Source organism: Misgurnus anguillicaudatus, chromosome 12 (assembly GCF_027580225.2).
Source record: "Misgurnus anguillicaudatus chromosome 12, ASM2758022v2, whole genome shotgun sequence".
NCBI lineage: Eukaryota > Metazoa > Chordata > Actinopteri > Cypriniformes > Cobitidae > Misgurnus > Misgurnus anguillicaudatus.
The window spans coordinates 30,903,657-30,926,477 of record NC_073348.2 but is presented as its reverse complement, the minus strand read 5'-3'; the positions used below and the strand labels follow the sequence as shown (position 1 = coordinate 30,926,477).

General features: G+C 36.5%; 3 protein-coding genes across 4 annotated transcripts in view; 1 reads left to right on the top strand and 2 right to left on the bottom strand.

The window, feature by feature from the left end:
• The window catches only part of esama (endothelial cell adhesion molecule a), a 42,414-nt gene extending 40,414 nt beyond the window's left edge, over positions 1 to 2,000 (bottom strand). The window contains exon 1 of the mRNA XM_055208236.2: positions 1,589 to 2,000. Within this exon, the coding sequence (XP_055064211.2) occupies positions 1,589 to 1,658 (70 nt within the window). The 5' untranslated portion in view covers positions 1,659 to 2,000. The remainder of the gene's footprint in view (positions 1 to 1,588) is intronic.
• Positions 2,001 to 5,817: 3,817 nt separating this feature from the next.
• On the bottom strand, positions 5,818 to 9,861 carry msantd2 (Myb/SANT DNA binding domain containing 2). The gene is made up of 4 exons (XM_055208241.2): positions 9,351 to 9,861; positions 7,907 to 8,162; positions 7,316 to 7,379; positions 5,818 to 7,188 (listed from the first exon to the last, which is right to left on the bottom strand). Exons 1-4 carry the CDS (start codon positions 9,786 to 9,788, stop codon positions 6,318 to 6,320), a joined length of 1,629 nt encoding a protein of 542 aa, XP_055064216.2. The 5' UTR covers positions 9,789 to 9,861; the 3' UTR covers positions 5,818 to 6,317.
• Positions 9,862 to 10,354: 493 nt separating this feature from the next.
• The window catches only part of robo3 (roundabout, axon guidance receptor, homolog 3 (Drosophila)), a 179,780-nt gene continuing 167,313 nt past the window's right edge, over positions 10,355 to 22,821 (top strand). The window contains exons 1-2 of one of the 2 annotated variants that reach the window (XM_055208237.2): positions 10,355 to 10,493; positions 13,633 to 13,711. The gene's annotated coding sequence lies outside the window, so the exon portion shown is untranslated. The remainder of the gene's footprint in view (positions 10,494 to 13,632; positions 13,712 to 22,821) is intronic. The other variant, XM_055208240.2, reaches the window with a different exon arrangement.

The following is a 22,821-nucleotide window of genomic DNA, read 5'->3' as shown; positions in this document are numbered from 1 at the left end:
ACCATTCACGTTCATTTGCATGGAAAAAGAGCAGAATTAACTTTTTTTTTTCAAATTTCTTATGTTTGATGAAAGAAAGGTAATGTGAAATGAAATAAAGGTAAATGACAGAATGTCCCATTTAGGGTAACCTATCCTTTCAAAACACCACATCAAAAACAAACATGTCACTTGACGAGACCTACAAAAAGTCACCACTACAGTCAGGTTTTAATAAACATTTATGCATTTGGTAAATGCTTTAATCTAAAGTAACTCACAGTGCATTCGATCTTTAAATTTTAACTACTAATGCCTTAACCGGTTGTGTCCACTCATGATTGGGTTGTCGTCCCAATCATTGCAGTACCCTGCTTCTAACCTATTTCACATCATTTTCATCCATTTTTCCTCTTTCCGGGAACAGCAGAGAGAAGGATGCACCTGTAAGTGTGTATGTGTATAATAAAACAAAGATTCCCAGCAATCTCAGTGTTCCTGTAGTTCACACACATCCTGTTACTAGTGACTGCTCCACAATTACACAACCTACATCACTCAGATCCAAACAATATCAATTGTTTGAACTTTTACCACTGGGCTGTTGAATGTTTTATTCTGATTGGTTGAGAATTGTCCCATGGGTGTTGATTATTTTTCAATAACCGCGCACCTAACCTTTAAAATGTCTTAAAAATAGGCACCAGAGAAATATATTTGGTAACTGTGGTATAAGCGGACTAATCAACTCAACTAATCAATAATGCACTACGTATAACCACCTTGGGAGTGCGTTATTTTCTTATAATTCAATGACCCATCGTCAATTATTCCTAACTTCACACTGAGAATAATTAAAGGAAAAATACATTATTGCTCAGAAAAGCAGCTTGTTTAACAGCTCCATAAGCAGATTTGACCACACCTATGCTGAAACCAGTCTGTCTGTGATAAGAGCAGTGTTTGGATAACAGTGTTTTATAAGGGCATGTGATACTACCTGACAGGGTGTCATTTCATTTGTGTGGGACATATATGACATATTATACATATACGTGTATTGGGTTGTCATAATTTAGTAACCTAGTTTACCAAGTGTAAGGTAAAATATGAAATCTGATAGTATATTATGTCATCCCTTAGGAAATGTAACCATGGCTTTGTAGTTAATACGTTGTAACCATATTTTTCCAATTTGACCACAATTTCACTGCAAATATAGTTATACTATGGTTACAGTACTGAAACCATGGTGCATTTGTAGTTATTAGTTTTACTACAAACGTCATGGTTAAATTATGGTTACTATAGTAAAACCATAGTTAATTGACAATCATTAACATTAGGCTATATAAATAAATTCTTGATGTCCGACATGGTAACCTTGAAAGTGTCTCGAATAACATAACCAACATGCATAAAAGAAAACAACCATAACATTTTCCAATAAGTTCACGTTGACCAGTAGTCTTTTAACCTTTGGACTCGCGAAACAACGATAGAGAAACTTACCACATTTTTAAACTACGTTTAAACCTCAGATATTGAAATAATCCCAACGTAATTCGCACACAATAACATTAAACAGAGTGGTGTTAAGGTATCATACCTGAGATACAGCACAGAAATGTGAATATTGACAGGCAGGTGTGAAGTTTGGTTAAAGTTGTCGTCTCCATGGCTCTGCATGTGAAGAGTGCCTGCTCCGCGCGCGCGCGCTCCTCCGTATTAAAACACTGCGCGTGAAGCAGATAACGGTTATCAAACCAACGTTCTTTCAAGTGTCCCCGTAAAACAAATTTCTCCACAGATCGAGCGGTTTTCAAAGCGACGCGACGTCCGATGTGAAAATACTCATCTTTGACTTCTCCAAACGCGGTAATAGTGGATTGAACAAGTGTCCGTTTGTTCAGTTACTTATATGTCAACAGTTTCAGATACAAGAGTTTCTTTACGCACTACACTGACTGAAAAAGAAAAGTACACACTACAGTGAGCGCACTGTGTGCGTAATGAACGGTCTGGCGAGTCTTTGCACCTGCACTGCTGCGTCACGCCCCCTTGTGTCCACGTCATCACTTCAGCTACAGGTGATTTCTGCATGGGACCACGTAAAAAATAAATAAATAACTGTGGTAACTAAATGCGTATTACATTAATAAATAGTTAGACCATGTAAATTAACCATTTTTATGCTAGGTATATGATATTTTAGACATAGATGTGGATTTTACACTAACAGTTTATAAAAACACTTTGGTCCTACTTTATATTAAGGATCTTGGAATATTGTAATATGGGTGTGGGTTTGGGGATATACATGCAAAGTCTTTAAATGTACACTAAAAAGGTTCCTAAAATGTTTCTGTTGGACAAAGGTACAAAGGGTTGTACAGTCTAGGTAAGAAAGAAAAGGTTATTTGGGATCCAAAAATGGTTCTTCTATGGCATCACTGTGAAGAAGAAAGCCTTTTAAAATTTAAGTACATACGTTTTTCTTATGCACAGACACACAGTGTGTCCCAAATCCAAACTCATGCACTGTTCTATGCCATTTTGTAAGAAGTGTGTTCACATTAAATTCCAAATAAAGTTAATTTTAGGTACTTTTATGATTATTTACTTAATCAACAAGACAAATTAAAGAAACATTGGACAATTTTTTCACTCGATGGTCACAGTTTTGCTAACGTAGCAGAAGTGAACAACTAAATGGCGCTGTGCAAGCAAACATTTTACCTGCTATAGCTCACGTTGGGCAAAACAACTAAACTAACATCAAAAGTGCTGCAAACTTATTTTCATTGACTCTCGTTGTCTTATGCATTTGGGATAATTTTCCCTTTTTTTTGGAAAATCTCATACTTCTCGTTAAAAAAAAGTTAGTTTTCTATTTTATAATGTACTGAAACTCATACACTAAATGGTAAAGTAGATGTTTAGTGCATCTCTAATATAAAGTTGGACATATTATGCAGTATAAACAATGTAACAATAAGACATTTACCAACATTATATAATTACATAAAAGATCACTACTTGGTTAATAAACATTTGTTTGGCTTTGTTCAAGGGTCACCAAAACTGGTAGTCTAGGTTGACTTTCTGAATGACAAATAATAACACAGCCAGCTTAAATTTTTTGTTTCTCCAGTAAAGACAGCCCAGTTTTATAGTTCCTTTGTAGTGTAGGCCTATCTCTTAAAATAATCCTACAGGACAGGGAGTGGGGCTTGTCACAGCAGTACAGTGGCCGCAGACCTCGGAGGTGAATACCTCCCCATTCCCGTTTCTTTGGGATGGCATGTTGCCATAGAAACAGGGCTGAGGTGGATGCAGTCAGACTGCTAGATTATTAGAGCATAGTTCTGTGATTAGACCCAGGGCAAGTTAGATACATTCATGTGGTTTTTGCAGTCAAAACTAATATCTTAATATTTGAATTGCCTACGGCAAAGTATGACAGAAATTTTAAAATATAAGAACGCCAGGACATATGGCAAAAAAGAAAAATTAAGCCATGGTCTTTAAGGTGGACCAAGGAAATCTTGAAATGAAGATTTTTTTTAATTACTTTCTGTAAAGGGATAGTTCACCTAAATAAAAATTATATTAATATTCACTCACCCCCATGTTGTCCTAAACCTGTATGAGTTTCTTTCTTCTGTTGAGAACAGAAGTTATTTTAATTAAAGACGGTAAGCACACAATTGACAGTACCCATTTATTATTTGTTTTTTTCCTACTATGGAAGTCAATGGGTACCATCAGGTTTGTGGTATATCATTTATCAAAATATCTGCTTTTGTGCTTAACAGAATAAAGAAACATATACAGGTTTAGAACAACATGAAGATGAGAAAATGATGACAGAATTTTCATTTTTGAGTGAATTATTCCTTTAACAACTATTGTACATACAGTACTGTAAACATGATGCAATATCTTTCAGAACCTCTTGATGCATTTTGTTTTGGACTCCATGTTCTACTGGAGAGCTGAAAGCAGCAAAACAAACACAGACCAAAGGTCGGTGCTATATCTTACAAAGATACACGGAGAACTAATTTTAAGGACCACCATAATCTCTCCACAGACAAACAAACAGCTTTAAAACAGGAAAAGTGATGACGTGAACATAAGCTGTATCATGCAAAGGGGTCTATAATTTATGAGCTTATACAGCTCATCCATAAACAACCAGGAGAACTGAATAACTACCATAACTTAAAGGCATACAGCATTTCAACCTAAAAAGTATTTTTAAGCCTTGTAATAAAAGTGAATAGGAACCAAAAGTGTCAAGGTACAAAAAATAAATGCATCATAAAAGCATCTACCAAACAGACTATAAAAAGGGAAGTTTGGACATTCTGCCATCAGTAACTATTTAAAAAGATTTAGAATCCATTTTAAATAAATATGCAATGCCTGATAACCACGTTAAATAATGTTATCAAACTGTCATACAGTACATTCAGCAAAATCGAAATAGTTTTATATTCACTATTTATTTACTAATGTTTAAGGTTAGGTAAAGTGGAACAACATCCAGTGGGAGGTTAAAAGTGTTCAGTCTACCTAGAGTGGGTATTTCCAGGCTAAGGGACGTTCTCATCTCATATGACAGGCTAAGCAGGGAAATTAGGCTTTGCATTTGAATTATTGATTCTCTCTACACACTTGACAAATACCAGCATGCTCACGCCGACTCGCCCTTAGAATACAAAGTTTACTACACAAGCAGTGTTGAACACAGAAAGCACTGCACACTGCTAAATAAAACACCATAATATAATGCTCAAAGTAGTTTAGGATTTAACCAGGAGGCATAATGTAACGCATCAAGGTCAAACTGAACGAATGCATCACATGTTTATCATTAAAAATTCTTAATGGGTAAACATTTTTAAAGGCTCCAATCAATATGCACTATTACTTTAAGACTTAATAGAGTTTAAGAGTCTAATGCAATAGATAATTTACTATAGTAGAATATGCCATTAATAGATACCATTTAAAGGGATAGTTCATCTTAAAATTAAAATTCCGTCATCATTTACTCATCCTCATGTTGTTGTAAACCTGTATGCATTTCTTTTTTCTGATGAACACAGGGGAAGATGTTTTGAGAAGTGATGGTGAACACACAGCAGATAGTGACCATTGACTTCCATAGTAGGAATAAAAAATATGATGGAATTTAATGGGTACCATCAATTGTGTGCTTTTACCATCGTTTATCAAAATATTTTCTTTATCATTTATCACAATACTTAAAAAATATTTTTTTCCTACTATGGAAGTCAATGGTCACTATCTGCTGTGTGTTTACCATCATTTCTCAAAATATCTTCTTTTGTGTTCATCAGAAAAAAGAAATTCATACAGGTTTAGAACAACACGAAAATGAGTAAATGATGACAGAATTTTCATTTTAAGGTGAACTATCCCTTTAACGTCATCATTCAGCTTCTTATAAACCTTTACTGCCATCTGCTGGTCAAATAACTTCCAACATACTGACTTGACTTTACAAAAACAAAACATATTCTGTAAGTGGGACTGCAAGACATATAAGAAATGTACAATATGAACATTGCAATGATTTGCAGTTCAGAAGTTATGAAGATTTAGGCAGAATGATGCTTTCCACCTGAAAGAATGTGAAACATATGTTGGCTATATAATTTTGATACACATTTTGATTAAAAGCATTTAAAAAAGATATTAAAAGCATTATTGTATATCACATTTATCTAAGTTTAACTTATTGCATTTTCTTCGTGCAACCATATTTGTAAGTTGTGGATAAATATAAAAAAAGAAAGAATAAACTGCCAGTATGTGCATCATTTGCAAATGGCAAATGAATGTTCATTTCATTAATTTATTTTTTGTCCTTCCAAACATGTAAACACGACTGTGACCTGGAAACAATCATACATAAAGACACTGTGTGATCTCACAAATAAAACCAAATATCAGTAAACTGTATATGAAAACATTCTTTGAATGTTATTTCAGAAAATGCTGGAATGCTTGACAATATCAATATATACTTTTAAATATATATATATACTTCTATAGATAGACTTTATACTTAGAGTAATTAAATATCTTGACGATTCATATTCTTATGAACTCGCACAGTTCCTGCTTTGAATCGGTTTTATTGGCTGAAGAGAATAAAATCAAGGCAGTTTGAAAATAAACAGACTTAATTTTCCCGATGCTTCATCGAGAGACTGTGCCCAACATACCAAATAAATACTTATCTTAAAACAATTCTGTTTTAATATCCTGGCTTTAAAATAGCTTATTGGCAAATGTAACCATTACAGTGCTTCCTTCTTGTTGAATTTTAACGAATAACCAATCGCAGTCTCTAAACATTCAATTAAAGATCCGGCCGAGAGGAAGTCCAGCTCCACCTCGATAAACTTTATGTAGATGGGTAATCCAGCTTGGTTACCTTCCCTGTCCTGGCTGGAAAAGTTTTTCTGCAGGAATGTGGTTATGGCTGAAGGCTCTCCCCGACTGTAGTGTTTCCCAGAATTCTGAAAGTGCTGAAACAGACATTGCTGTAGTGTCTTCTCCTCTGCAAGGCCGAGGTAACAATAAGTGACTTTGGCTGACGTTCTCTCACCTTTTTTCTCACCGTCACAATAGTCCACCACCTCCTCGTCCTCCTGTGAGGAGGAGGAGGATTTGTCCTCTGTGTTAGTCGAATTGGACACGCACGTCTCCTCGTAGCCTATCGCATATAAGCCATATGTCTTTGGGATGCCCCCCGGCAAGAGGTACTGGGAACCGTTACTGGAACCTGCAGCCTTCGTATGTGCAATAGGTATCCAATCAACATCCATATGCAGTTCCAAACAGCGAGCTTCACTAATAGTTATGTCAAGAAATTTATAATACACATTTTTCCAGTTCATCTTCTGCACCTTTGTCATGATAACCCTGCCCTCTGCCTTCTCAGGGTTGAAGTATTCCCGTAGACGTTTTCCCAGTGGCACCTGGGAGCTTATCTCTGCGTAGTGGTAGCGGATCTCCTCTCGCCACCTCGTGTTGTAGCCCACTCCGAAGATGGCCAGCTTATTCGACAGGTGGAGACGGGAGAAATCGGTCCATGTCTGGAAGTGCTCCCACTTGACCTCTACTGACTCCAAGATACGCATAACGTTCTGCATTACTTCTTGTCGTCTGTACAAAGCACAATGATAATGGAGGTAGATGAAGAACATGATTAAAAAACATCTTTGCATATATCTAAGTACTTCTGAATGATACAGGTCATTATTGTTATGGAAAAACAATGGTTGAAACTCACTGGGCCTGCTCAGATGACTCCAGTCTTATCTGAAAAACTCGGGTCTTTGGAAGCTGGTTCTCCTCTGTGAAAGACATGACTGAATTTTATCACTTACGAAATTCACACTGCAAAATATGCAAATTTTGAGCAATCACATTTTAATTGTTGAGCTTGCCGTCTTCACTTCTGGCCTTTACAGATGGTGGTGGATAACTAGGCCCACAGGGAATCATCACACTTTAATCACATTTTTTTTAAAGAAAAATCTCCACAATGCAAACGCAGTGGTTGAAAAGATTATCATCATACAAGCGAGCAGGAGATGTGGCTATGTAGAACTTTATAAATGACAGTTATTCCAATTTTATGGAAAACTTGGAGCGTTTTACAGAAATATGTGTCCGACCAGTTGCCAGATAGACCTACAGGTAAAGTGCTTTGCTTAGCATCATGTTGGTATAAGTAAATATACCACCGGTTTGTGGGTTAAAGCCTTGATTATCAGCCCTGGATCTTTGACTACTAGGCTACTGCTGCCTTTTCAATAAGGATTCAAATAAGGCCAAAACCTATTTATGCTCTAATGACGTTATTGCATTACAATATCACCTGTCTCTATGTCTCCTCCATTGAAGGCAGTAGAAAGGTCCTGATTGCACCAGTCTTCATGAGAGTAATCCTCCATCGTGCTGCCATCTGATTCCATCTCCTGATACAGGCCGCTGCTATTGATCAACACAGGCTGACAGGTCTGGGAGTCCCAGCCGCCCTGTCCGAACACCTTCTCCAGCTGCTCGATGGAGTAACTGCTCTTCCTCTTCCCGATGCCGTGCTCCTTCACCCGACTGTAACACCGTCTCAGTGTCTTCAGAGGACCACAAAGATTTCAGTACTTTTACAACAATACAAAGGTGAAATGACACATGACTACACCAAGGGTTGTGTAGTGCAGTGGGTAGAGATCTGGGTAGTAAATAGGTACATGTTTACAATGCCTCTAGGCAGTCATTTCAGTTATACAAGACTAAGATTAAAGTCCTCTACTTGAATGGAGTAAGACAGATATCTCTAAAATCATGTGCTAAAGTCACAATTTTATTCATGAGCAAGATTTGATCTTGATTTAATAAAGGTAAATAACGTATGAAGAAAGCATAACTGTTTGAATCTGATATGGAAGCATATATGATTTTTATAAATAAACTTTGTTTCTTTATCTTAATATGGTGTATAAAATCAAATGCATGTTACTGAAGCCAGCCTTTGCTGTATAAAAAGGTTTAATAGCACAAAACTCAATGCCCATGCAAACTAGTACCAATATGACACTGATGTCATATTAACTAAAGCTCAGGCTGATAGTTATTAGTTAGACAAGGCTAAAGTTTGGGATGAGAGATTAGTCACTGCATTGTGTTTGTCATTTTTGACAGCTTTACTTAATACATCTCAAGATGATGTACAGTACAACAAAGAAATTGGTCATAACTAAGTGACAGCCACTATAGTTAAGGTTAAACATTCAGATGAGCCAGATGCAGTCAATGCTTGTTTTAATTTTTGACTGCTTACCCTGCTGAAAAAACAGCATACCAGCAAGACCAGCATACTGGTTTGCGAGTGAACACCAGCTAAACCATGATCAAACCAGCATCAGTACCACCATCAGCATCCGGTTAAACCAGCACCACACCAGCACTAGCAACAGCATCCCGTGCTGGTCATACCAGCAAGACCAGCATAATGTTGTGTTTGTTACTGGTGACCACCAGCTAAACCAGCATTAAACCGGCATAGACCAGCATAATTCCCATGCTGGTGTGATGCTGTTTTTTTTTCAGCAGGGTAACTAAATCTCAGGCTGACATAAAACCGTGACAAGATCATAACTAAGTGACAGCCACGACTAAAGCTTGACATGAGATCTACAGGATACAGTCTGCCTACCGTTTTGATTTGACAGTTTATCCGAAGCTTTATGGACCAAAACCAAACAAGGCTATCATCATTACATCTTAATGACAGCAACAATGCGTTCAAACGTCTTATTTACCTTCATCCTCTCTCGACACTGGGATGGGGTCCTATCATAACCCAGCTCTGACAGCGATCTGGACACCCGCTCGTACATCGCCGGACCCGGCGCCTTGCCAGAAAACACTGTTCCGGCCACCTCCAGCTGTTGCATCCGCGCCTCCGCCAGCCTCTCATTGCCCCACACGGCGATGAGCGCGTTCGTTTCGGACGGCGTCCACGACATGCCTCGGCAGGCGATGAAGCTGGAAGCAGAGGCCGATCCACTTCGGCCTGCGCCCCCGCAGAGCGGAACCCCGACGTTCAGGGGTGAGAATCTGTTAGGGGTGGAGGGGTCCGAATGGTATTGGTTGCTGTCACTCAAATCCTCGGATTTTGGAGAGGGAACCTCGGTTTTGGGAATCTTGAGCGGCAGTGACAGATCGGGAGAAAGCTCGGCGTTACTGGGCGCCGCCATCTTGCCTCTGTTGCTAAGGGGAGGGGAAGAGAGGAGGAGGCGCCTAAGGGAAGCGCGATTGAAAAACGTGAATGACAGCTGTCATTATGTAAACATTTATAATTATTAATAAACTTAAAGAAAACAACATTTCAGAATTTGTTGTGACAGAGTATATATTTGCCAATTTTGTCATCAAATTGACGTTATAAATTTTAGATATTTTATTTTGCCCTGTCAAATCGGTTAAATTCAAGATTTATTGCTTTTACTAAAATGTTTTTTACAAGCCCATGAATATAAACACAAATATACATATTATTACAAAATGTATGTATGTACATGAATGTATAGGAATACTTCAGTTCTCATGATCTTAAAAATCTTTTAATCTAAAAGCCTTTTTATAATGATTGATATTTGTAGAAAAATGTTTTTGAGATGCATGACTGTACTGAATGATAAAGAAAAAAGCAGCCAATAAGAGCGTAGAAAAGTTTGGGACTTTATTTAAAACGGCCACTATTGAACACTAGGCGGGGTTGCTAATCCTTTTTCCATTTCACCTACACTAGCTAATTTTAGTTTATAGTTTAGTCTGTCAAAAATACACAAAAATATGCACGTGCACATTTCGTTTTCTTGGCGTAACGTTATAGTATACTAAGATTAAAGTTTCTGAATAAATTGACTATGTTTACATTATATTTACCGGACTTTTAACAGGTAAGTACTGAGCCCTTCTGGTCACCCCCTGGAAAAAAGAAAACAATCCGTGATCACGGTTTTGTAATTCGTCCCCTCAGTTTATAAACCGTACTCACGGATTATTAAACTGTTCCCTCAGTTTTACAAACCGTGCGCTCGGATTAATAAACCGTACGCACGAGTTAACAATCCGTGCTCTTAGATTTGTAAACCGTACCCTCAGTTTTTGCAATCCGTACCCACGAATTTATAAACCGTGCGCACGCTTTTGCAATCTGTTCTCACAGTTTTGCTAACTGGATTTGTAGCCCCTCCCTCATTTTAGAAATCGCTATTCATTCTTATTCATTCTTTCCAAGTTTGCTATTAATGTTTGATATTTTCGGAAATTAATAAAGTTTAAACCGTGTTAAGCTGTTTTATACGTTCCTAACTGGAAACGTGCTTTAATATTTACGAAATATTTTAATCGGATGCTACAGTAAACAGATATCTTTGTGTAAAATTAACATGTTATTTAGATTTATTCATCAAATAAAATAAATATTTAACTAACAAATGATTTCTACATATCCTTAATATTTTAATCAATATATTTGAGAATGCCACACTTAGGCTTGCTATATATTTTCGTTTTTAATTGCTCATTTCAAATTCATATTTTATGTATTTAACATCAGCTTATTAGGCAAGATCAAAAGATCATCAAGAGCTGCACAACTACACACATACAAGTTTCATATACATATAATTCTTAATTATTGTAAATCAATATTATTATATCTGATTATCAATATATTTGAGAATTTCACACTTAAATATTTACACGTTTTAAAACTTATAATAATAATTGCTCATTTAAAATTAATATTTTATGTATTTAACATCAACATAACATCGACAATCAAACATTTTTACATTGTAGCCTATTATTTGAGTAAATATAGGCAAACAAAGTAGATAAGGTGTTAATTTAAAAATCAACAAAGCAAACGGGTTTTATTCAGCAGCAGATGAAATTGCGTCTTTTGCAGACAATAAACATCTCCGAATCTCCTCAAAAATCCTGGTAAGTGTGGAGTATGAGTGATTGCATTTGCAGTGTAGGTGCAGGATTCTGCTGGTCCGCCTGTCTGGAGTTGAGGGGTGATTCTGCAGCCTCTCGGGGTTTGTTCAGCTCATTGTCTTTGTGGCATGTGCTGTTTGGCATTTTTGGAGTTTCATGATGACTGTAGAGTTATGTCATGTGTAAATAAATGTTCAATAAAATAATTGTGTACAATTGCTTTGTTCATCGTTCATAAAGGATGGTATGAAATAAATTCACTTTACATTAAGTAAATTCAACTCATTTTTTATTTAAATAAAATTCATAAAAAACAGCTACATATACTTGGCATTTGCAATTGCTTATTTTTGCTCAGTTTTGTTTTTAATAGGAAATCAATTTAATTATTGTTAATACCAGATTTAAAGCTTTCAAATTTACTCAGTATTTGTAAGTATAAAATGTTTTACCAAAAATTGAATAAATCATAGTAAATGTTTTACAGAGTGTGGCTCATATACCCACTCATTGTGCATTAAAAATATGACCAGAAATTGATTCTTTTACACACATTTCAAAGAGCACAGCTATTTTAACACTTTGTGACCTAAATAAATACGTACAATACAAATAGTCACGATTATTCTAGCAGTATTTGCACAGAAAGCTGTTACCCAGTTAATATAACAGTATAACTTCAAGTATTCAGATAAAAAAACTTTACGCAAGGACAAAGACAATATTTAATTAACAAAGTACAAATTTTAAGTTTAAATATTAATAAACTCCAAACTTATCTGGGTTTTTTAAAGAGTTTCTCTCATGTTTGTCATCCCAGAAGTTTCCTTTAATGATTATTTTCTCATTGATCCTTAAATTAACATGTGATCTACTTAATTTCTAACTACTTTTTTGCTTACATTAGCTCAGATAATAAACATAATGTAAAAATGTTTCACCAAAAAATTAAGTAAATCATAATAAAAGTTTGGCATGAAGTTGATGTTAAATGCAAATAATATTGATTTACAATAATTAAGAATTATAGGTATATAAAACTTATATGTTTATAATTGTGCAGCTCTTAATAATCTTTTAATTTTACCTAATAAGTTGATGTTAAATACATAAAATATGAATTTGAAATGAGCACTTAAAAACGAAAATATATAGCAAGCCTAAGTATATTGATTAAAATATATAGGATATGTAGAAATCATTTGTTAGTTAAATACTTATTTTATTTGATGAATAAATCTAAATAACATGTTAATTTTACACAAAGATATCTGTTTACTGTAGCATCCGATCAAAATACTTCGCAAATATTAAAGCACGTTTCCAGCCAGGAACGCACAAAACAGCCCAACACGGCCCAAACTTTATCAATTTCCGAAAATATCAAACATCAACAGGAAACTTGGAAAGAATGAATAAGAACGAATAGCGATTTCCAAAATGAGGGAGGGGCTACAAATCCAGTTAGCAAAACTGTGAGAACAGATTGCAAAAGCGTGCGCACGGTTTATAAATTCGTGGGTACGGATTGCAAAAACTGATGGTACGGTTTACAAATCTAAGAGCACGGATTGTTAACTCGTGCGTACGGTTTATTAATCCGAGCGCACGGTTTGTAAAACTGAGGGAACAGTTTAATAATCCGTGAGTACGGTTTATAAACTGAGGGGACGAATTACAAAACCGTGATCACGGATTGTTTTCTTTTTTCCAGGGGGTGACCAGAAGGGCTCCGTAGGTAAGTGATTTCCCAATCAGGGTTTATTTCGTTAAGTAAGCAGTTGATCATAATGCATAGACAGTTTTGAGCATGTTTAACCAGTTGTTATTACACCCAATCAACTGTTTAACAACCACATTTTTTTAAATGCATTTGGCGTCAAGACACTTTACCTGTTCTGGTTTTTCAAAATGGTTTTACGTTTATTTTTGTGTAGAAGAAAATCTTACATTTGTCATTTTACTGGGTGGTTATTCCCAAACAGTGACATGTAGGCTATACCCAAGAGGGTATTAAGATTTGCCTTACACCTATAAAACAGAAATTATGACTTAATTTAATATGATTTATTATGGTCTTTATCTGTGAAGGTTTCTTCATGAATGACCTCAGAGCTGTCAAAAATTGATGGACAATAAAGGATCATTAAAGGGGAAAGGAAGCTTTCCGGTGTTGTGTCGAACTCAGTTCCCCCTATGTTTCCCTTTAGTGTAGTGCTTTTATAGCGTTTTCATCACGTTACATTAAGAAAGATTAAAGATTTGAATTGGTTATACTAAAAAGGCATAATATATGTATTTTATAATACAATTTATTAAATATTTCATACATTTGACAGTTTTCTATTAGGGTATTTCTTTTAAAATATAGCCTGTCTTTTTCTTTTTTTTTCCTTTACTAGTTGTTTTAAAAATGTAATGTTTGCATACATAATTAAATAAATATTATACATATAATATGATTCATACTGTAAAAATAATTGACTTACCATTAAGAACAATACAGATACATTACAGAAATGCACACATATACATCTCAGTAGCCATTAAAACTTTAAATATATAAATAATAAAACCTATAACGTGATGGGGGCGCCGTGGGGGCACTACACTGAAGGGAAAAATAGGGGGAACATAGGGGGAACAGACTTCGACACAACACCGGTAAGTAGCCTATGTTTCACCCATCGTTTTAGTTTGAAGTAAACAATATAACACTGACTTCTTTGAAAAATTATTTATTAAGCTATTATTATACATCCATTATAATATCAGGAACACATTTATGGTTTGTTGATAAAGGGATACTGAAGTTTTATTGATGTTGATAAGTAGCTGGCACATGGCTCCCCTTAACTGTAGTTAGCTACACCAGCTGTTCACATGATTTAGCATAGAGTCTATTTAAGGTCAGAGGTCATGGCCTGTCCGAAGATTTGTGACACCATTTTCTGTCCAGTTGGGTGTTTTTTGACATCTTCTTTGTGTCGGATGTCTGCTAAAGGTTAGATGTAAAAAGTCTGACAAGACAATGTAACCTTTATAAAACCCAATAAGCTTTCCAAGCCAGGATACGGTAATGAGGGGATCCTTTTAGGTTATAAAAGTGCTGAAAATACAGTATTAATGCAATGCGACAGTTTGGCTACCATAAAGCAGTGGTTCTCAAACTTTGTCAGAGTGTGGCTCCACTTGTACAGTGGCCCCCACTTGTCCCCTTTATGGCCCCCAAAGAAAATTTATGACAAAACATGGTAAAATTTGAATTAAACAAAATGTTTTAAAATTTACAATGTAGTGCTGTTGGTTAGTAGCTTTATTAGTCTAAAGTTTAATTACACAGAATTCACGATAAATTAATGTATTTTATAAAATGTCATAAAACTTGGCCCCCCCTGGCATAATCTCAGGGCCCCCAGGGGGCCACTCCCAGTTTGAGAACCACTGCCATAAAGAACCTTTAACATCTGAAGAACCTTTCTGTTTCACAAAAGGTTATTTGTAGTGGAAAAACAAAACTATCACAACTATATGGACTATACAGAAAGTAAAGGTTGTTTTGATAAAGGTATTTTGGAAACTAAAAATGATTCTTCTATGACATTACTGTGAAGAACTTTTTGCATAACCTTCATTTCTCATAGAAGTATATAATGAACTTTAATTCTAAAAAAAAGTAATATAGCAAAATAGACCAGTTAATATTTGCTATTTCATTACAAATTAGATGCAAACTCATGTAGATGATTCAATCGTTGATGAATTTAGCCTAAGGTATAATTTCTCATCAAGATGTGTTACAAAGAATGTCTCAACCACGATAAATACGAATAATAAAGGGCCACGAAGCCATAATGTACAAATTGTCTTTGTACTACAACCCTGGATGTTATATTTGTGAAAGCAAATCTAAAATTGGAATCTTTTAGCATATGTAATGCATATTATACCCCACAGACATGCGCAGCCATACCTACAACTTAATGAGGATATGGTTATGTTTGCTCATGATCAGCGCAATGGCCTGCTGATTAGACTCACTCCAGAGGCATTTCGAAACGCCTCGCGACATTAACAGCATCACTTCATAGTCAGATCACATAGTAACTCACCTCTTCGTGAAATCAAGCTAGCACTTTTTATCATCAGTGAAATCAGGAAAGCTCTTTAAACGGCTGAATGTGAAAGAAATTTTAATGACCCTCTGAAATATTAAGTGGCGTTGAGAAAGCAAAGCTAATTATGATTATTATTTCATAATTTAGCATTTTAGCCAAGATGCATTTAGGTACATTTGTGTCTGAGCGATCGCTCGTAGGATTGGCAGTCGAAATTCCCTTGCTTTTATAAAGCCTAAAGTGCTTATTTGCATAATATCTAATGAGCGGAGATCTTTTCGTTTATCCCGTACGAACAAAAATACACACATGCGTTTATAGTCAATTAGAGCAAATTGTGATTTTAAAGCATTTTGGAGGTGAGGATATTTCCATAAACAGCTTCTGATGTACTGATGGTCGCCAGGCGGCAATTTACTCCTTGTTGTGTAAATGCTGACTGACCCCTACAGGCTCACAGATGTGCTTGTCCCACGTTCACAATGTGTGCCAATATTCTTGCTACGGTACATCATCCTTTCGTACACCAGAGCTTTTAGTTTACTTTATCTTCTACACAAAATTGAGATATGGAACATGGTGGAAAGGAGCTGTAAAGGAAATTGAGATCCAAAGTACAAATTCTGCATTGATACTGATGCTTCAGTCTCTCTCCCACTAGCTTTCTTTACTTTTTTGTTAGAGTCATCAATGATAGTAGCTTTTTACACCCATCGTCAAATTCTGTTTCATCTCATCTCCCTCGACTGGCTTCAGATCAGATCATTATTACGGCAGTGTGAACGATCATTAGATTCACTCAGCGCCACGGCTGATTGCAGCACCTGCAGACTTCAGTTCAGAGTAAAAGCACATTTTGGTTAGAGGCTGTCATTATGAAGCGCCTTCGCTCTTTATCACCTAAAGCCTTTTGAATGCACACATATATGCGTTTTTTAATCCACACTTTCTGTAAGTGGGTTGGTTGTCAGACGGGGAAGAGGCACATGCCTTGTATGCACCAATACAAAATGTCTGTGCCGATACTGATATTCGATTACTTACAATGAAATCTACTGATACCGACAGACAACGATAGTTTTGCATTTTACTCCTTGTTTCAAATTATGAAAGAGCATACAAATTCATGTGGTACAGATATTGAATCAAACCAGTAACAATTTACAATAAGGTTTTATTTGTTAACATTATTAATTCAATAGATAACATAAATTAACAAATGAGCAATACTTCTACAGCATTTATTAATAATCTTAGTTTGTGAATTTCAGCATTTACTAATACATTTTTTAAAGGGGTCATACTTATGAGATTTTTTTAAGATATGAAAGAAATCTTTGGTGTCCCCAGAGTGCGTATGTGAAGTTTTAGCTCACAATACTTCACAGCTAATTTATTATAACATGTTAAAATTGCTAATTTGTAGGCCTGAGCAAAAGTGTGCCGTTTTTGGGTGTGTCATTTAAAATGCAAATGAGCTGATGAAATGCAAAAACTGATCACAATGATGGTGGTTTGTTGTAATTGAAACTCAATTGTGCTTTCAAGTATTTCTTCTTTCTTTCTCTTTGCACTATGGCAGTGCTGTGGTTGGATATTGCAGATAAAGGGGGCGGTATTATTGTAATTATCCTTGCTACCTACCTCACAAAACAGGCAAAATCTGAAAGACAGAATTTTTCACACGCTTGCAGAAAATGGCTTACCCAAACAATATTACTGGGCTGATCTTTATCACATTTTCTAAGTTGACAGAAGCACTAGGGACACAATTATAGCACTTAAACATGGAAAAAAAGTCAGATTTTCACGGTATGACCCCTTTAAAGTTGCAGTGTGTAATTTTTAGAAGGATCTCTTGAAAGAAATGCAAAATAATATACAAAACTATACTATCAGGGGTGTATAAAGACCTTTCATAATGAACCGTGTTTATGACCTTAGAACGAGACCTTTTTATCTACATACAAAGAGGGCCCCTTACAAGGAAGTCGCCACTTTGTGCCGCCATTTTTCTACAGAAGCCCTTAACGGACATTTTTTTTACTTAGTTGTCTCCGACGATGACATGTTTGTCCGATGGCAGCTTCTCTATGTGTTTCAAAAGCAAGGGGTGAGCAGTGAACTAAGCCGTTGGTTGCATTTTGCAACCTCACCACTAGATGCCGCTAAAATTTACACACTGCACCTTTAAAGGAATAGTCTACTCATTTTCAATATTAAACTATGTTATTACCTTAACCAAGAGTTGTTGATACATCCCTCTATCGTCTGTGTGCGTGCACGTAAGCGCTGGAGCGCGCTGCGACGCTTCGATAGCATTTAGCTTAGCCCCATTCATTCAATGGTACCATTTAGAGATAAAGTTAGAAGTGACCAAACACATCAACGTTTTTCCTATTTAAGACGAGTAGTTATACAAGCAAGTTTGGTGGTACAAAATAAAACGTAGCGCTTTTCTAAGCGTATTTAAAAGAGGAGCTATGTTTTATGGCGTGGTGGCACTTTTGGGAGTACTTGGACTCAGCGCAGTAACACCCTCCCTCTCCCATTATGAGAGTGAGAAGGGGAGCGGACTTTTCAGGCCAGTCGAAGTACTCCCAAAAGTGCTATTACGCCATAAAATATAGTTCCTCCTTTAAATCCGCTTAGAAAAGCGCTACGTTTTATTTTGTACCACCAAACTTGCTCGTATAACTACTCGTCTTAAATAGGAAAAACGTTGATGTGTTTGGTCACTTCTAACCTTATCTCCAAATGGTACAATTGAATGAATGGGGCCTAGCCAAATGCCATCGAAGCGTCGCAGCGCGCTCCAGCGCTTAAGTGCACGCACACAGATGATAGAGGGATGTATCAACAATTCTTAGTGTAGGTAATAACATATTTTAATATTGAAAATGAGTAGACTATTCCTTTAAGTCAAAAGTTAACTGTTAACATTAGGTAATGCACAATAAACTTACACGAACAACTGAATTGGCATTAACTAACATTAAGTAAGGAATAATTGACGATGGGCCATTGAATCGATTATTCCGCTTATACCACGGTTACCAAAAACATTGCTCTGGTGCCTTTTTTTAAGACATTTGTCAAGTTAGATGTGCGGTTTACAGAAAAATAATCAACACCCATGGAACATTTCTTAGCCAATCAGAATAAAGCATTTAAAAGCCCCGTGGTGGAAAAACTATATTGCCCAAGTTCATGTAGCTACTCCATTTACTAATGTTAACAAATGCAACCTTTTTGTAAGGTGTTACCATCAAACCATAGCTTTGGCCAACAAAAAATAAACATAGTATTTAAAATTGAAATACTTGCCCCAATATAGAAGTGGCACATTTGTCCGACCTGACAGTAATGAATACCCTTGCAATAAGTTCAATCTTTCAGTTAAAAGTTGTTTTTGTGACAACTTGCCCCATTCTCCACATGTTATTAATAGTAGCTAGATGCCTTGACAAATTATTAATGAACTTCATAAAACTATGTTTAGTTCCTGATTCTATACTTGATGAATATTTGATTTTTTACTTTGACTCCTGTATGTACCACATAGTTTATTTATCCACCAAATACTGTTTGCAAACCTTATGATTTATGTAAATTGATGATCATTTGCTAACTTGAGTGGAAAAGCACTCCAACATCCTCACAGTGCCAAATGAATACCTAAACAGGCAAATTAAAATGACACCACATGCCAACGAGATTCATATGGGTGTCATCCTTTAGTTCATTATGTCGGTCCGTCCTCCCAAATTCTCCTGCATGTCTTTTAACAAAAGCCTCTTATGCCTATCAGACAGATCAAGACGATGCCTCTTACGTGATCACCCGCTGTCCCGATGCGAATTTACCTTAGCACCTCTCACAGCTGAGACCTGCCCCCGTGGGAGCATCATAGCCGCGGTTAAGCGCCCCTCAAGCGGTGAGGACCAGGTGTCTTCCCTCGGATAGACGGCAAGGTAATTCAGTGGAAGCCCAAAAACACACGTGCACCCTCATCAGCCAACCCCCACCGGTGAGCGACTTTACATTAAAGACTGAAAAAGTCTCATTAGAGCATGGCGCACACGTCTGAGGCTAATGAGAGAGCGTGTGGTGACGGCAGGCGTCTGATATTCAAGTGCAATATCAGAGGCAGGTCAGGGCCAAAGTCATGTCACGCCTGGGCGATAGTAAAAGGGACTGTGAGGTTCGTACTGAGGGAATTCAAGTTCAAGTCTTTAGTTGAATTGTGTTGGTTGTCTCTTGGTTGCTGTTTACTGTTTAGTTGCTGTTAAGGTTTTTGATGGAGACAAATATAAACATTACTGGGTTGAGTTTTAGCATGATTTCATTTACATTTATGCATTAAGCAGGCACTTTTATTCAAACCGAGTGCATTCGATCTACAGTATGCATTTGTATTTTTTGTATGTGTTCTCCCTGGGGACTGAACCCATGACCTTTGTGCTGCTAACGCACTAACCAATTGAGTTACAGGAACGTGATGTCATATTTGTACACATTTTTAATCAGATTACCTAAGATTCAACTAGCTACTTTTTAGTGTTTTTCCGTGTACTGCAATGTAATGTAATGTAATTATTTAGGCACTTTGCGATTATTTTGCTATGTAATTGTGATGCACTTATAGTGTATTGCCATTTAAAGGAAAAAAACACCACGTTTTTCAATATTTTGCTATGTTCTTACCTCAACTTAGATGAATTAATACATACCTATCTTTTTTCAATGCGTGCACTTATTCTTTGTACAGCGTGCTGTGAATGTGTTAGCATTTAGCCTAGCCCCATTCATTCCTTAGGATCCAAACAGGGATGAATTTAGAAGCCACCAAACACTTCCATGTTTTCCCTATTTAAAGACCGTTACATGAGTAGTTACACAAGTAAGTATGGTGGCACAAAATAAAACGTAGCGATTTTTAAGCGGATAAAAACTGAGAACTATATATAACTATATATATACCCTGTTTGGATCCTGAGGAATGAATTGGGCTAGGCTAAATGCTAACACATTCACGACGCGCTCTGCAAAGATGAAGTGCATACATTGAAAAAAGATAGGGATGTATTACTTTGTCTAAGTTGAGGTAAGAACATAGCAAAATATTGAAAATGTTATGGTCCCAAGCTGTCAATGGGGCGGTACCCTTTAAAGGGGCCTAATATGAACCATTTGGGTACAGATATGTATACACTTGTTACCAGTATGTACCTTTGATGTTCTAAATAAACTTATTTGGTGCAGAGGTGTACTTTTTTAAGGGTTCTGCTTCGGTGACAGCTAGGGACCATTTTTTGACCACTTTTTGACCACTTTTTCTGACAGTGTAGCTTTGCCATGGGCTCTTAAGATACAATGATGAGATTATTTGGTTTAGTTAAGGCCTTTATTGAAATGCATACAATTGAAGCTGGTGTGTGTGTTAGAAACAGAGCTGCATTGCTTAACAGTACATAAGCAGCAATCAAACATTTCATTAGACCAGTGGTTCTCAAACTGGGGGGTGGGGAGATGGTGCCAGGAGGGCCCCAGTTTTATAATATTTTATAAAATACAATAATTTATCATAAATTATGTGTAATTAAACCTAAAAAAATGGCTACTAACCATTATGTTACATAATTTAATATGTTTTGTTTAAAGTTTGAAATTGTTTTATGTCATGAATTTTCTTTGGGGGGCACGAAGGGATTCGCACGCCGAAAAGTTGGAGAACCACTGCATTAGACTGTTTTATCATTTTTTTTTTCTATTTGTCAACCTATAGTTGTTTTTGCATCTTATATGAGGAAAGATGTTGGACAGTATTAGTTTTTTAGGCGACCTTTGAAAAAATCCTGTAGGTTTACATTTGAAGGAGGGACCTCTATCCATATCTAGGGGCCAGAATATCAAATGAAATATCAAAGAAGGTAATCTTTTTTTGAATTGGGCCAGAAGGTGACCTCTTTAAAGGATTTTAACACCACTAACCTTAAAGGGGACATATCATGAAAATCTGACTTTTTTCATGTTTAAGTGCTATAATTGGGTCCCCAGTGATTTTATTAACTTAGAAAATGTAAAAGAGATCAAACCAGCAACTTTTTGGAAAACCATTCTCTGCAAGCACGTGAAAAAATAGCTCATTGAAATTTGGCTCCCCTTGTGATGTCAGAAGGGGATAATACTGCCCCTAAATTTGCACTTTCCAACCACAGCACTGCCATTTAGTGCAGAGATCAGCTCTTTTGCATTTAAGAGGACACACCCAAAAATGGCACATTTTTGCTCACACCTACAAAGTGGCGATTTTAACATGCTATAATAGATTATCTATATGGTATTTTGAGGTAGAACTTAACATACGTACTTTTGGGACACCAAAGTTTATTTGACGTCTTAAAAAAGTCTTAGGAAATGTCCCCTTTAAATATTCAAAATGCACAGATTAAAACTTTAAAAAGTATTTTTTTCTTTCCTAATCCTGTGTGGTGTAAAGGGGACAGTGATGGCTGCTACGGTCATTATCCCGTTATCCTTTCACCAGAGCTCTTCATTTGCAAATAAGATTAGGCAAAAACATTGAGAAGAAAACCCACTTCATTTCCATTGATTTTCTCTGACCAGCACTTTAAAACCTGAAGGATTTACAAGGGAGCTTTTCATGCACAAGTAGTCACATAAAAGCAAATTAATGACGCTAAAACAAAATAAAACAGTCATTTTTTTAGAAAAAGAGTCCCGAATAGCACTTCCATCTTCCGATTTTTATCCACAGCCCTCTTTGATACGCAATCAGTGCCGAGAACGGTCTGACAGGAATGATTAACAGTGAACAGAGACTCAATATAGGCGTCAAGAAGATAATGTCCAGTTTGATATATGAGTTGATTGAATAGTCTGTATCGGTTTGTATTGATGGGGATTGTGAATAATGAACTGATCTGAAGGTTGTGTGGGCAGGAGGAGGGCCGTGAGTGGGCAGTCCACTGTGGCCCAGGTGTGGGGCAGCTGCATCTTTCGGATGGGTTTTGCGGTCTGGCCCTTGACCCCGGCACTGTCCGCCGTTCAATACACCATTACCCCCAGCAGCTGCACTGACCGCTGATATCTCTCACTGCTCATTATGGCAGAGGGGTCCACAAAACACATGACAGCT

What these genes read in the sequence shown, in the direction of transcription:
- msantd2 (XM_055208241.2), bottom strand. Translation starts at nt 9,788, where the DNA reads ATGGCGGCGCCCAGTAACGCCGAGCTTTCTCCCGATCTGTCACTGCCG. An exon ending in AGTGTCGAGAGAGGATGAAG is followed by an intron (nt 8,163 to 9,350) that starts GTAAATAAGACG and finishes GGTCCTCTGAAG; the next exon opens with ACACTGAGACGGTGTTACAG. An exon ending in GAGTCATCTGAGCAGGCCCA is followed by an intron (nt 7,189 to 7,315) that starts GTGAGTTTCAAC and finishes TGCTTTGTACAG; the next exon opens with ACGACAAGAAGTAATGCAGA.